General features: G+C 36.7%; 2 protein-coding genes across 2 annotated transcripts in view; one reads left to right on the top strand and one right to left on the bottom strand.

The window, feature by feature from the left end:
- The window catches only part of LOC117986511 (5'-3' exonuclease PLD3-like), a 47,663-nt gene that overhangs the window by 16,598 nt on the left and 13,886 nt on the right, over positions 1-17,179 (bottom strand). Inside the window, 1 exon segment of the mRNA XM_069501787.1 lies at positions 45-157. Within this exon segment, the coding sequence (XP_069357888.1) occupies positions 45-157 (113 nt within the window).
- Positions 14,707-17,179, top strand: part of Mms19 (MMS19 nucleotide excision repair protein) — a 404,347-nt gene continuing 401,874 nt past the window's right edge. Inside the window, exon 1 of the mRNA XM_069501715.1 lies at positions 14,707-14,723. The gene's annotated coding sequence lies outside the window, so the exon portion shown is untranslated. The remainder of the gene's footprint in view (positions 14,724-17,179) is intronic.

The following is a 17,179-nucleotide window of genomic DNA, read 5'->3' on the forward strand; positions in this document are numbered from 1 at the left end:
AATCGCAGACAAGCGCTTACTTGTAGCCAATAAAATGCACTCACTTGTCATTATAGCTGTTCCCGTTCTCATCCCTCATCATGAAGATCTGCTCCCACTGTTCCAGCTCTTCATCAGACGACGACGCGTTCCCCACACTCCCTGATTCTAGCACAGTCTGTGAACAAAACATCAAGGTCAGGCGAGTTGTCGAAACTATGACAATGATTATATTCCTTGCTTAAAATTAATTTTTATAATAGATACAAACGGTCTGCACTAGGGTTTTCGCGTACTCGACTTTTATTACCCTTATTATCTTTTCTTATACCCGGGTACCCCGTACCCGGATATGTGCAATTTTTGCAGAAAAAGAGACAATTTTCGGGTGAAGTACCCGAAAATAGAAGTAAGTAATATGTCAGAAGGTTTTAACTTATAGTAATTTCGTTAATGTTAGTACAAGGTCGAAAAAAGCAGTGTATTAGGCACAACTTCAAAATTTTCCTGAACCAAAGATTAGAAGGATACCTACTTACTTGAGGAATTCAGTAAATACATATAAAATCTTGCAACAATCCAGAATATTGTAAACAACAAAGTGATCCTATAAGGGTTCCGTTTTTCCTTTTGAGGTACGGAACCCTAGAAATGTATATAAGTACCTACTTAAAGCTTATTTAAAGCAACACAAGTAATAAATTACGATTTACGAACAAATAATTGTCTTTTTGGCTTCTTGTGGATAAAGCTTTTTAATTAACAATTGATAAACAATGTAAAAACTTACTCTAACGTTGCTTATAACTTTTTTGCACAAAGGGATTAAATAGCCCATGATGTGCCTTACTTTATAAAACACTTATCGATAGGTGCATCAATTAACTTATTATTAGTTATGATTCTTTGTTTAATATGCCTAATAAAAACAAAAGAAACGGGTTTTTTGCCGGTGGATTTGCTTTTGTTTGTAAATAGTATTGGTGTGTACTGTGTGCTTGTCAAACTTGATAAAAGGTCAAACACTAAAGTCAAAAGCATATTAATCTATGGTCAAAAGTGACACTGACACGGTGAATAGACGAATTCAAACAAGCGTTTTCCAATATAGTGTTTCCACTTATGATTTCGGGTTTACCCTAGTTTCAGTAAGAATTCACCCCAAATTACCCTAAACGTTGTTTGAAAACCATGATGTAGGGCGCATTACAATAATTAACTATTTTACATTAATTTTATAATTGTAAGAACATCATTTTATGTTGTCTTGAACATGTTAATAGACTAGTTACACAGCACAAATAATTGTACGGCTATAAAAAATTTGGGGCTGCCACCTGAAGCTTGATTTAAACCCCAAATTACCCTAAGCCCTTACCTATCTACATAAAAGACGCCCTAAACTGTACCTGATAAAAGTTGATTCGCCCTAAAATAGGACAAGATCTCTAAAAATAGAGACACTGCTACTGTCTTTTTATTGGTCCCAACAAATGTGGGTAACTTTAGAAATGCTTTAGAAACACACATTTGTGAGTCTATGGTTTACATTGGAAACGGGTAACATTGGTATAATAGCGAGGTTTTTCTTGATTTCAAAAAAGTTAAGTAAATAGATCATCTAAAATTATTCATGATTTTTATAAATTAAATTATCAGATACGCAAATATAACGCTATTTGCTATACTGACACCAATAAAATAGTTACCTACTATCTAATTCCAGGATAAAAAGTAGCCCATGTCCTTTTCCGAGATGCAAGCTATCTCTACAAGTTTCATCAAAATCAGTTAATTTTTTTATTTCTTTTGTGGAATGCAATAATAGAGAACACTTTTAAAAAAAAGTCAATTTTGCACTTTTAATTTTTTCAGTCTAATCAGCCTAACACCATGGTGTTGAATCTATTCCATATAATATTTTATTAATTCGTTAAGAATATCGCATTACGTAGCTAGGTACCAAACTGAAATACCAGAACAATTAAATGTAAAACACTATAATGTAAATTATGAATTCGAAGACTGAATTTCGGATTTGAATGGACTGCCTCGAATAACTGTAGAAGTACCTACTGCCTGCCTCCAATGCACGAGTACATACCTACCTACCTACATTTTTAATAAATAGGGTGATTTGAATGCATTGAAAGCGACACTTTAAACATTTATTACCTACTAGCTGATGCCCGCGACTTCGTCCGCGTGGATTTACGTTTTTCAAAATCCCGCGGGAACTCTTTTATTTTCCGGGATAAAAAGTAGCCTATGTGTTAATCCAGGGTATGATCTATCTCCATTCCAAATTTTAGCCAAATCCATCCTGTAGTTTTTGCGTGAAGGAGTAACAAACATACACACACACGCATACACACGCACATACAAACTTTCGCATTAATAATATTATTAGTCGGGATTTACCTTAAACAAAACTTATTAGTAGGTATTTACCTATTTACATTAAGCACCTACCTACGTACTAACTAGGTACCTACGTAGGCAAGCTAAAAATATTCTATAAACCTTATACTTGTAAGCATTAAGTTAAAGATACTAGGTAGGTACCTACCTACTTAGTTAAAAAATAAACACAATTTACTAACCATTTCAAGTTTTCTGGACAACATAATTTAGAACAACAAAAGAAGTTATGAGTTTCAAATACCAATAATGTATTTTGCACTAGAGCACGTAACCTAACACGACGCATTAAATACTGCATTTTCGTTCAAAATCCTGATGCTTCTACTCGTATAATACCAACAAATCGTGCAAGCGCTTTTGCAGCAAAAATATAACTGCAAAATAGCTGACGTTGACTACCACCGCATTGTGAAATTGTGAATGTGGTAAGTTAGTATTCAAATACGGGATAAAGACTTGGACACACGCAAAGCGCGGTGGCAGCGGCGCGCGACTTCTATGATGCACGGCAGTTCACGGTCACAGCCAAAATGAAAACTCTCGCAGTTATTGTGACTTTGTCATTGAAAAAGCCGCGAGAAAGCTTTGTCACACTGATCGCTTGATGTGCTTGAGCTGTATTATCACTCAAAGCGCACGCGCACGCGTCGCGATTTGTGATAAAAGAAACTGAAAATGATATTTATATTAATTAAATTGAAGCATTTTAGCTTAAACTATTGTGAGTGATAACCAGTTTGCGTGACGTCGCAAGCAGATGTCCTTTGAAAAGGACATTGGACGGGTTCAAAACTAGGTGGGCATACCCTACTCCGACTAATCACGTCAGTTCAGACGTAAGAGATTTATACTTATAAAAATATGAAGCATGTTACATTCCAGAGCGCGACGAAAACGGCATCCGTTTGCTGCAGCGGGAATCGCATGCGCACTTCACAGTGTAAACGCTTTAATACAACGTACCTTCAGCAACGTCGCTACCGTCACGCTACCCATGTATCCAAGCCTTTATTCGATACCTACTGTATAACTAGGTAGGTATGCCAAATGGCACTAACTAATGCAGTAGGTGGGTAATTATTATTACTACATTCACGGATTTAATTTGGTAGGCATAACTTTTTTATTGCTGGGCAATTTGTTACCTAGGCTAGCATAATTAATTTGTTAGGCGTGTAAGTTTCTTAACCTATACTTATTTATTACCGTCCTACTTAAGTACTTGTATCTAAAAAGCAAAAAATGGTTTTTGAGTTATACTTAGCCAAAAACATGGACAAAATCTATATTTCTAAAAACTAGTGCTACGTAGGACCAATGTTTCTAGCTAGATTTTAGTTTGGTCTTACATATCAAACTTTTTAGAAATATTTTTGTAAAAATCCCATATTATATTTGGCGATAACTTTAAACTATTTTTTGCAGTTAACAGCTTGATATACCTACCTATAGGACAGCAGCAGCAGTTTAGGTAAGTAAGTATAGTAGGTATATGACGTGTGTAAGTTGGATAGTAGGTATACGAATCTAGGTACAAGGAGACACGCCCCTTCATTAAAAAAGTCGTGAGGTGTCGACATCCGACAGAAGTGAAGCTTCTTACACATTGTACCTACCTGTATTTTTATTTCCAATAATATGTTATTTTTACCAGGTAGGTACCTAGGTATATTTTTTTATATCAAACTGTAAAATCAATAGTTGGATTTAGGTATAGGCAGTAGGCACCTAACTACCTAGGTACCTACTTATGTTGAAGCAATTTAACGACGGGGATCATCGTAAAAAGAACCAGCTAGGAGTATAAATACGGTTGTTCTTTTGTATGAGCTTTAAAACTTTATAGGTATTGTAAAATGATTAATTTCTACTTGGAGAAGTTTATTTTCATTTATACAACCAGACTATATAAAGTACCCAAATCTGAATGAAATTTTATAGATATACTAGCTTATGCTCGCGACTTCGTCCGCGTGGACAACACAAATTTCAAACCCCTATTTCTACCCCTTAGGGGTTGAATTTTCAAAAATCCTTTCTTAGCGGATGCCTACGTCATAACAGCTATCTGCATGCCAAATTCCAGCCCGATCCGTTCAGTAGTTCAAGCTGTGCATTGATAGATCAGTCAGTCAGTCAGTCAGTCACCTTTTCCTTTTATATATTTAGATTATACGGAATACTTAGGTGCAGGTTCCCACTGAGGTACCTATGCTTCCCTTACTACAAGTACTTAACTTACAACTTTGTAATGTTACCAACATCAACATCATTGTCAACCGATAGACGTCCATTGTTTGACATCTAGGTCTCTTCACGGCCACACGCCACGTCTTGCGCCGCCACCATCCAGCGGCTCCTTGCGAGTGCGACTTGTTTGACGTCGTTCGTCCACCTAGTGGGGAGATGTCTTCCAACAGGCTACAGGTTGAGAATTGAGATGGCAATCAGAGTATGAGGCGGGGGGCCGGCCTGCACAGTCGCACGTCACCCGCACTCACCCACACTGGGTTAGTGCGAGGACTGTGCGGGTGTGCAGTTTCCCTCACCGATTCTGTCACGTAGGTACTATTGAGATTGAGATCTATTGATACAGACTGTATTCTGAGGAGCAGGCATAAAACAAATAATTCACAGAATCTACACAAGAAACCTATCTAGGTACACATCCACATGTGTGAAAAGGATTCGTGAAAAATTCAAGTGAATAACGACGTTGCCTGGATGCTCCTTCAATTTCGCGCTTGTTTTATGGCCGGCGAATTTTTGCATAACGACATCAGATGCAGAGTGCTCGTGAATTTTTTAAAAGCTCACTCTTAGGTTTAAGTCAGATTGCAAGAGAATCAACGCGAGGCGAGAATCAACGATTCTAGGGCTGCCGTGGACGAAATTCGATTTTGAGAAACATTAATCACAATTACAGTACCCAACAGGAAATACACACATTGTACATCAACTTTTAGAAAGAGGTAGCGGTTTCGTAGAGCGTTGTCCCTGTCGTTGAGACCGACAAAACATCCCTTAGGTATAAGTGACAGAGACAACGCTCTACGAAACCGAAATCCCTTTCCAAAGGTCAATGTACAATTTTTCTGTCGGCTGCTGTAACTACCCTATAGAATTGCACACGATTTAGAAATTAAATTGATCGATAATAATCGTGTAACATAGATGTTTATCAGAATATACGAATTATGTAATCGAGTCTACCTGTTATACTTAATGTAGATTAGGTACATGCCGTGTTGTTTGTGCATGATGGCTCGATTAGACGGGCGTGGCATGTTTCAGCTACATTCTAATTTTTTTACAGCCGCTTTATTAGGTAAGTTTAATGAGCTAAAAGCCGGTGACTATTATATTAGACAGGCACGCTCACTAATATTAGAACATTAACAAGGCTGAGATCTAAGCGTACAGTTGTAAAGCGTTGTCCCTGTTGTTGAGACCGACGAAACGTCACATAGGTATGAATGACAGAGACAACTTTCTACAAAGCCGAAATCTCATTCTAAAGGTCGATGTACTTGCCGACTATTGTACCTACTTTGATTTGCTCAGATTTAAGTTTCAATTAAAACGAGACAGGTTTAATAATATTTTTTCAATCTTACTGGTCGCATAGCTGAAAGTCTATCTTCATATCTTGAGAAAAATAAACAAGCGAAATGGTTCACCAAAAATAGGTAAATTGTAAAATACCTATCCGATATTATCAGGGATTAAAACATCAATCTTGCACGCTAAATTCATGATCCCAACTCCAAACGTTGGACAAGAATAGAGTGATTCTGATGAAATACCTACCACCATACTTACCTACATAAATACGATACGGTGTTACTACCACATGAGTAGATATTGTGGTTACTACCACATGAGTATATATGCATCCATATCTACTCGTGTGTTATACTACGATAAAATACCCCACGGATTTTTTCGCAGTGGTCTAGCTCTACGGTGCTGTGTGTTACCGTATTTATTTTATACCTATCTTGTGTTGCAGTAAATGGGATTATAAGACCCACGGAAGTGGATTGGATATATGCCAAGACTAATTTGTTATACGTAGGTTAGTACTACTCCTACCCATTGCATGCACCGCTAAACGCTTATAAGTATTTAAGTAGGTACACTCTTTATTAGATTAGAACGACTGCCTACGGTATCTGCATAGTTGAGGGATCATTTTTAACATGCTGCCGATTTATGTACCTACCTACATACATACCCATAGATAGAAACCCCAGAATTACTACCCATATTATACCTTAATGCGAAAGAATGTTTGTTTGTTTGCTGCTTCATCTTTCAATCACGCCGCAACGAATTAACGGATCGACGTCAATATTGACTTTTTTTTTAACTGGAGATGACATCTAGGACCTAGGTTCGTCATACTTCTCATTCTTCGAGGGGGCCCGTGCTCAGTAGTGAGCCGGCGATGGGTTGATCATGACGATACCTAATGATACGATTAGAATATGTTTATGTTAGTCAATTTGGCACGACAATTCTCTTTCTAGATTTAATGCAGGTAGGTATATATTATGAAAGGTAGTGGTACCTGGTCACAGCTGTGGCGTAGGGCTTAGAAGATGGTAAGCATCAGGTGCGACTTAGAAAATTGCTTCACTTAAAGTCTGTGGAGCTTGTCTTAAATGAAATTTTCTTTAATGCTAAAGCTTACAATTTCAGTTTTTTGCCTGGAGTGAGTAGGTACTACTTAGTTAATGACATTATTTTATTTACCTCTGATGTACTATTCCGGCGCTTCTTCTGCTTGAGGCATGTTGACTTTAACGCTAAAGTGGAGGAAAACCAACTCTTATTTTATTGTTTATCTTATTGAGTTATAGGTAAGATTTGATGTGGAACAATTTTTTCTTTTACACATCAATATAAAATTTATCTTTTAAAAACTGCAGCCTCAGTGTTAGTATCTAATAGGTAAAAGTAAAATGTTTTTGAAGCGAAGCTTTGACGGATAGAGAGGTTTACTTAAACTTATCTATTTACTTTTTGGAATTTTAAAAATCATAAAATAGAGCGCATAACATTTTATCCGTACCGTACCTATAGAAGCATCATTTCATGCCATAAACGGCAAAATGATATTGCGACTCGGACGACGCCACAACGGTTTTATGGACGCAAACAGTACGCCTGCTAAGTAAATGTTGTGATTCTAGCTTTAATTACAGTAACTATCGGCACGTGTGACGTGCACGCTATAAAGATTAATATAGGCATTGCTTACCCTGGTTATTTGACAACAAACCTACTTGTATCAAGTCTTAAATGTATGTTAGAGCCTATACTTTAGTTTTCCTTAGTTTACTTTAAAAATTTAATAGGTACCCGTACGACCTTGTTATACCTAAGTCCCGCAAATTGCTATTGCTCTGGAACCATGTCTCATTAACATCGAAATTACGTAATTTTGACGTCAGCTGAAATAAAAACATACCATCAGCTCGAAACTTCAGTCTAGTGCTGACCGTCACTAAAATGCCGACCACGCGCATAAGCAATTTGTGGGACTCATATCGGGAACTGACTATGTTCAATCATGTTACGAGGGAACACTTAACTCTAGAAATTCTAAAGCGCCGGAAAAATCGCGTCACTTACGCGTTTCTCCGAGGTGTCTGCGTTTTGTTTAGCTTGTAAGCAAACCAAGGAAAACTAAAGTATACTCAGAACAGAAGCCGTAAACTTGGTATACCTAAGGGTTCTTTTCGTTAAGCTATAATCGTAACTAGTAATTTCTAGTATAATTCATTTATTCAATAAAATACAGGTTAGTTACTTATCTAAGGACAAATAAAAAATATATAATATTATATACTAGAACAATGAACCTAAAACTAAAAACCATAAAAATATAATATAATAACTAAAATATATTATTAAAAGGAGTCCCTTAAGGCAAGGTTCCGAAGACACTGGCAGCGTTATAATAATATTATTAAGTATACCTAGAAATTGCATAATTTGAAGGACTGAGGGGTAAAATAGAAGTTTTGGTCCTATTTAGAAAATCTTAAACGCCTAAGCCATGATAGAATTTGAACGCACTTCGTGCGATATTAGAATTTTTCTTAAACTCACTTGTATGGTACCATCATCATCATCATCATCATCATCTTTATAGGCTTTTACTGTACTTGCATGTTGTAGCTGACAGGTAGGTATTGTTATGATTTATTACGTGACAATTGACTTTCGATATTCGGTTTGACAAGCAAATAACCATTAGTTAACGTAAGAACTATAAGTTTAACCTGCAGGTTAAAGCCCGGTCAAAGAGTGCTATTGTGTCTACAAGAACACCCATCAATCATGTTTGTTTCGGATACGACCAGTCAGAGGCACTTTCCACCACAAGGTCGTATGCAAAGTTGTAAATATTATTACAGAAAACAGCGGTAAATACCCCTAGTACAAGTTTGATTCCCTCGAATACTAACTACGTTTTCGAAGGTTTCGATATTGTGAGTTCAGTGTAAAACTGAATCTTTAAGAACATCTGATGACGTCTTTGATGTACCTACGCAGTCCGACCGAATGTTGGATTTGATTAACTATAGTCTGCGACAGGTCGAGATGGCTATCGGGGTATGAGGCTGGGGGACGCCCCGTACCAGCATGTCACCCGCGCTCGCTCGCAGGCTAGCATGGGGGCTATGCGGGTGTGCGGGGCGTTCCCTCCCCGATTGCCGTCTCGACCTGTCGCGTATTATACTTGGTGTTCACGCACGTTGTCTGTATGTGATCTTCCAGCGGGTTTCGTGCATATATCTCCCTAGAATATTGATGTATAGAGAAAAGCTACGTCGAATTTTGTTTTCGAAAACTATTATTAAACTTGTGCTAGAGATACCGTCCGTAGTCCCAGCAACGCGTTTAATAACAAATTTAACAAATAACTTGTGAAACCCCACAAAAATTGATGAATCATGTGAGTAATGGGTATATAATAATACCTATTACTAATTTAATGATAAAAGCGTTCTAGAATGTACCTAGTGCTTAGAACTATTAGTCACTGGTTAGGATTTTCTAGGCTTTAGCGTCGTCTAGTCATGAATAATGATCAAGTTAGTTTATTATTTTCTAAGCTCTAATTTTTTAAACATTTCGAAAGCAGACTGAGAAAATAGCTACGGATTGGCTACGACGTAGCTGTTTGGTGGCTCCCCAGACCAATTTACGATTAAAATAAAAAATTATTAGGTACTTTCGAGATTTTTTTAGGATTTTATTTTATCATATTTTTTTCTAATTATCTTTACTTCTCAACGCTGAATAACGAAAAACTATAAGCATAATATAATATGTATTTGAATACCTGGTTTATTTGAATTTCGGTATAATTTTCAATTATTATCAACTTATGGATTACCGAAATTAAAATAAACCGCTGATACTATACAACACTACGTACTACGTCGGTATGTAAAGTAAAAACCAATTAAAACATACCTACAAGCAATCAGGTAAAAGCATCATTTTATTAGATCTACAAATGAAACAGTGTAGCATATTATCATGTAGGCACTGAACAAAATTTATTCTCCGGTCGACGACTGTGCGAATTAAGGCTAAGTAAACAAACAACCCTAATAAAACATGCTCAGTTCAATAACCTTAAATACTTAGACACCTATAGAAATCTCATATTACTGGAGAAGAGGCGTCAAAAATCCGCGCGCTTCAAAAATGTTTAGCAGTGGGAGTGCAGGCGGTGCATATCGCATGCTGCATGTTGCACCATATAAATAGATTTGTCTGTTTCAGCGGAATATAGCAAACTAGATGACCCGCCCCGCCTTCGCTTCGGCTTTCGTCGTATACCAATTTTCATCGATGTAACTTTAAAAATGATAGACTTTCATACAAACTTCCATCCCCTATTTACCCCCCTTAGGGATGGATTTTCAAAAAATCCTTTATTAGTCTTTACAAAGAACACACCCTCTAGGACCAGCGGTTTAGGCTGTACGTTGATATTGATATATAAGTCAGTCAGGCGGTTAGTCAGTCAGGACTTTGAATTTTATATAAGTATATAGATTAAGCTTTTGGTTCCTTGTATATCAATTAAATAAGGCGTTACTGCGCCTGCTTCTATGCAAGACTTTAGGTTCTATCCTATTTCAAATTAAGCAGTCTGAAATGTTAAATTATATTATCTGTAACGCTGTTGATCCCGACTAATATTATAAAGGCGAAAGTTTGTGTGTGTGTGTGTGTGTATGTTTGTTACTCCTTCACGCAAAAACTACTGGACGGATTTGGCTGAAATTTAGAATGAAGATAGATTATACCCTGGATTAACACATAGGCTTTTTATCCCGGAAAATCAAAGAGTTCCCGCAGGATTTTGAAAAACGTAAATCCACGCGGACGAAGTCGCGGGCATCAGCTAGTTACAAATAAATGAATAAAATAAAATAAAATTAATACATTGAGGTGCACAAACTTCCACGTTGTTATCATGTGTACCCATAGTTTACCTGCTGATATTGAGTTCAAAAGCTTTCCTTCATTGAATGTGAAATGTCTATTGTGCCTTGAAAGTTGGAGACGTCAATAGTGGAACATTCACGATAAGAAGTTTCCGCCGCGCTTTATTTGAAAACTATTCATATCGTGAATAAGTTATTGATAAAAGACAATGCTAGTAAGTTTCATAAAAGAGACTTGGATGCTTGGAGTGTAAACATGAAGCCGTTGCTTGATACCTAAAATATCAATTCACCATCAGAAATTCCCGAATCCCCACGGCTTAGGAGTTCAGTAGCTTGCAACATCAGGATTGAGGAGTTGGGATCCGCAGTTCAATGTTGTAGTCTATGCTTGGCACCAAAAATTATATTGCATCATCCGCAGTTCCTAAATCACTACCGTTTAGGAGTGCTGTACCCTACATCATCAGGGTTGAGGAGTTGGGACTTAGAGTCCAATCGTAAAGTCGATGCTTGGTACTTACAACGTTAATTCACTATAAAAACTTCTTGAATCTTGATAACTTAGGCGGGCAGTAACCCTGTAGCATCAGGATTGAGGAGTTGGATCTAGAAATTTGTATGAAGTCGGTTAATAAGAAATGTTTCTGCCTTCTTTATTGTATCTATGTTATCCAAAACATCCGATGTCCGCTTTCCACCCTGGATAAATTATTGTTAAGGGCGTAAAATACCAAACGTTTCATGATCATACTTTCGCCATAAAAACTTATATAGCTAGTCGCTACGAAATTGTACGAATAGCTGTTCTTTTTACGATACTCATTAAACGTCCTATAAAAGGAAAGGTCATAGGCGAATCATAGAATTACAATCTCTATGGGCTGTTTTTTTTAAATCCAGATGTACAAGTGGGCCCTTTTTCGAGACGAGACGAGACGAGAGCTATTGAACCTCAACATACATTCCCTTTCCCTTATAAGTATATACTTTCCTTTTAGTCAGAGTGAACTAGAGTGAGGAAACTCTCGCATTGATATTGAATCGACGATATGTCAAATATTGGAGTGTGGGGACGTAAACTCAAAGTAAAATGGGGCTATGTTAGGGCTACCTGCATCAAATGTAATAGGTAATATTTGACGCCTGCAGTGACGTCGAAACCTCGACGTTTTGTTAGAAATTCCCTAACTGTCATAAACTGTGCTTCAGTACCCGTAGTATAAGATTTTACGTCTCACCAAACCAAACCAAATTCGAGAGTCGAAATACTTCCGCGTTACAGTAAACTGGATCTTAAATGCCTTGTTTTAAAGCTCAAGTTTGTGTACACTTCTACAGCCAGCGCTCCAAGCGGAAACATTGGGAAATTAAAATCAGTGGCATTGAATATTTGACTTCAATTAAAGGCTCTTTAGGTCCATTTTACTTTGATGTTATTGTGTTTCAACTCTAGAATTCTAGCAACGTTTGGTGAGACGTAAAATCTTAAACTACGGGTACAGTCACAATTTAAAATGTAGGTACCTAGGTACTTAACTGGTGCAAATGTGTTTGATTTGGAATCATCTACAATCCATACTATTATTATAAATGTGAAAGTGTGTCTGTCTGTCTGCTAGCTTTTCACGGTTCAACCGTCCAACTGATTTTGACGAAATTGGTTCAGAGATAGCTTGCATCCCGGGCAAGGACATAGGCTACTTTTTATCCCGGAAAATTGAAGAGTACCTACCCACAGGATTTTCAACAACCTAAACCCACGCTGACGAAGTCGCGGGCATCGTCTAGTTTCTTATAAAGGAAAAACTGTGCTATTGTTTACTTACGTTACGTTTCATGTCAAAGATATGCACGTAACCACATTTGGTAAATAGGAAGGTACGTGTTTATTAGACGTGACAATGGGCAGGGCACATAGGCTCGGAGTAGGTACCCACCTACGAAATAGCGGTCACGCATCGAAATACGCAGCCTTGGAACACCTTCAATGGTGTACATGCAATATCAAGCCAAAAACAAGCGGCTATCCTATTTTTTGTTTTTTTATTACGTTACAAGTTAGCCCATGACTGCGATCTCACGGTGGTAAGAAATGATGCAATCTAAGATGGAAGCGGGCTAACTTAAAAGAGAGCGATCTATCTAGGCATCTAAATAATTTTAAATACCTATCAAAAATTGCGGACCGGCAGGCATCGAATCCGCGTCTCCTGGAATCGCGCCCGACGCTCTGACCACTAAGCTGTAGTACGCTTGCTGCGAGTGGCGAAATTTGTGATATGTATGTTCACTCAGTACTGAAGCGGCTTGAAGTGTAGGTAAAACACTAAAAAACTATCTAACTATATCGGTAATATAATGTTCATCGATTGAAAATTTATGATGATATAAAAAGCCTCCATTTGCCTTTGTTTACCTTTATTTTACCTGTACCTACTTGGTTGAATATGATATCTGGGTATCACAAAAATTTGAGATGGACATATATATAAGTAGGTACACTGGAAGAGGTGTGCCTTACAAAATAACATTTATTTTTTGTGCCGCTTCGAATCGCCCCACCTAGCATACCGGGAATCAAAATTGGCACTTTGAGTCAAATGGTCTTCGTGTTGACACTATGTTCGTGTTGTCAGATGTCTCATCACTAACATTTAGTTCCAAGTAGTTACGCTTACACGACGCTTACGTCTGCTATCAGAATGTCGAAAATCGATTTGGTTCAAATCAGGTCGGCAATCGCAGGTCCAGAGTACTTGTATTAGTAGAGGTCAGTGCCATGTTCGGTACCTGTAGCATTTGCACGTGCCGCTGCCGTGACAGTCGTCCTATCGCGCCTTCACACGCGACGAGCGTACGCAGGCTCGATACTGTCCGCTTAGTATAAGATTTTACGTCTCACCAACGTTAATAGTATTTGAGAGTTGAACACAATAACGTCAAAGTAAAATGGATCGTAAGATCCTAGAGTTGAAGTCAAAAGTTCAATACCACTGATTTTAATTTCGCAACGTTTCCGCTTGGAGCGCTGGCTGAAGAATGTAGATGTGTAGACAAAGTTGAGCTTTAAAACAAGACGGTTAAGATCCAGTTTACTATAACGCTGAAGTGTTTCGACACTCGAATACTATCATCGTTGGTGAGACATAAAATCTCGTACTAAGCATACTGAAGCATTGTCAACAACGATTGAATCATAGATATGGAAATGGTGATACGTTAGACTTGATAGTCGTCAGACATACCTACCTATCTAAAAATGCTATCATGTCACAGCTTTTATTCAAGTTTTGTTCATAACATCGCAGGTACCTACTTATTCCGTATTGGTAAACTTACTTAGATCGTATAGAAACCATAGTCAGACTCAAAGGAAAAGGCAAGTCAACTACAAATACCAAGTTTCCAATTTTCTGATCTTTAGCCTAAATAATAAAACTTCTGAAGTATCTATGTATTTAACATAAGAAGTTTTATTTTTTGGCATGCATATGGAATTCCAGGTTTGTGAAAAATTAACAACTTTTAACCTAAAACGTCTAAAAAACATGAGTTCTAAGTATAATAAGATCGCATATCTTATCTCATTACTTTTTTAGTAAGCCGTTCTGAAAGGCTAATTTTCAGAAACCATACCTATTAGAATTTAGATTTAAAACGCGATTCTTAAGCTTTGGGATATTCAAGGGGTGGACCAACAAATTCTTAAAAGGCCGGCAATGCATCGGCGGTTCCTCTGGTGCGGCAAATGTTCATGGGCGGCGGTAATCACTTAACATCAGGTGACCCACCTGCTCGTCTGCTCGCTATCTCTATTAAAAAAAGCTATATAAATAAGTATCTGAACAGTTAAATGAGCGGACTGAAATCCGAAAGGTCGCCGGTTCAAACTCCACCCGTTTGCACTATTGTTTTCACAAGCTTAACGCTTAGTTGGAGTGGAAAGGGGAATATTGGTCAATGGTCAGCATGATGAACTTGTCTCATATTCTTTTATATATAAAAAAGTACCTAACCACGTAAGTACTCAGATAGCTACATCAGAGCAGATCTGCGTTACTAGTAAAAAGTGCGAGTCAGGCTCGCGCAATGAGGGTTCCGTACTACAGTCGTATTTTTTCGACATTTTGCAGGATAATTCAAAAACTATGATACATAAAAATAAATAAAAATCTGTTTTAGAATGCACAGGTGAAGACCTTACATATGATACCCCACTTGATATAGTTATCTTACTTAGAAAATTGAAAATACTAATTATTAGTTCACGACCACAATTTAATTTTTTTTGTGTGTTTTTTTTTTGTGAGCCTAAATTCACGGTTTTCAGATTATTCCCCAAATGTCAACTATAAGATCTACCTACCTGCCAAATTTCATGATTCTAGGTCAACGGGAAGTACCCTATAGGTTTCTTGACAGATAGACGGACAGACAGACAGACAGACAACAAAGGGATCCTATAAGGGTTTCGGTTTTTACTTTTGAGGTACGGAACCCTAAAAATAAGCCAAGTTCAAATCTGTCGAACTCACAGTTATAGCTCTATATAAAGAGGTGAAATAGAGTTGTTTTCAACCGGCATGTAAGCAGCTTTTCCAAACAAGGTTATGGACACACAGTGGAAAATATCTAAATGTCGATTGACCTTGATCGCCTAACCTATTTTGTAGGACTACTATTAAAATAGGTACCTACTACAACGAAATTTTATATTTCGAAGGTAATATAGGTTTTCAGTTCGATTATACTAATTAAGTCAACTTAACTACCTTTTAAAGTTACCTTCTTAGCTGGAAATGTTCTGTTTTTCTTGATAAAGAAAAACACCATGAGGAGATAATAATTATGCAAGGTAACTGATACAAATAAGGCCTACCTTATTTAAATAGTTGATTACAAAATAAATATAGGTGTGTATCAAAAAAACTTCAATAAATTAGTATTAGATGTTTATTAATATCAAATTAATGGAGTAAAACATTAGCAATATCTAATAAAATGAAGACAAAATCAACAATACAAAAACCTTAGCTAGTGGCCATAATAAGTTACATCTACCAAATAAGGCCTGTAAACTCTAAACTCATAAAATCTTGTTAAAAATCTATTTATTTAAAAAAATACTATTTTACAGCCTTTATTTACCTTCTATCTTTTGATAACTAAGCTTTTTATTACAGTAATTAAACATTTATAAACACAGATGGCTTGTCAGACTTAAGCTCTCATATTAACAATAATATGAATAAATTATTTAAAAAAATATTGTCACTCGTAATTAAATAAATAAAGCACACATTCTGTAAAAAAAACGATTTTTTTACCAAAAAAAATAAAAAAAAATATAGGCCTTATTAAATTGCACTGCTGTATACAAGGCACTAAACTGCCGCTGCAGGCTGCTAAGCTTTCTTCCGACCAAGTAGCACGTTTAGGAGCCTTTTTAGATTTAGTTATTCGTAGTACTTTGAGAGCTAGACATCAAAATGCGTATTAAAATGCGGGATTTATATTAAGGCCTAGGGTTACAATTAAGGCCTAGGGCCTTATTCGGTACCGTACCAGATAAAATATAAAGTTCCATAATTCGTTCCATTATTCAAAATGATGAAAATGAAAGCAATAATTATCTAATATAATGGCTAAGGTATTATAACTACTTATTAGTTTATATAAAATGTCAATATAAAACCTAATAACTTGCCTTGTTATTACGAAAATTTTATAGTGCGCCGCGGAAAACCCGACTTCCACAAAGAAGGTGTCGCAACAAGCTCAGGGAATAGGCGCAGGGCGCCTGAGCAGTTCGTACCTAATCATAGGGCCGTAGTATGTATGTGCGTGAAGAATCGTTTATGTTACATTTATTTAACCGGGTTTTCGGGAGAGTAGGCCTTTTTCGAGCATAGGCCTTATTTGTATCAAGTACCTCATAAGTAAGTAGTTATCTTAAGTAGAAATAAACAGTCTTACTATTAAAATATTAATAAGTTTAACTTTTTGTATTTATTTTCCTTAAGAAACTCCTTCCTTCCTTTCCTTAAGAGATCCTAAAGACTATCTATTCAAAACAATGAATTAGGTAATCGAATAGTAGGTAGGTAGGTACCTATCGAAAGATTTTAATTTAATTTTCAAGTTCCACGCGATAACGCCTACTATTTCAATAGTCTTAGTAGGTACAAAGTAAAATATAACATAGTCCCATTTGTATTTCCATAAATACATTTACAGTTGCAAATGTTCAAGTAACTTTTCAATAAATTCAATAAAGTTGAAACTAAATACAA

This window comes from Maniola hyperantus, chromosome 11 (genome assembly GCF_902806685.2).
Source record: "Maniola hyperantus chromosome 11, iAphHyp1.2, whole genome shotgun sequence".
Lineage (NCBI taxonomy): Eukaryota > Metazoa > Arthropoda > Insecta > Lepidoptera > Nymphalidae > Maniola > Maniola hyperantus.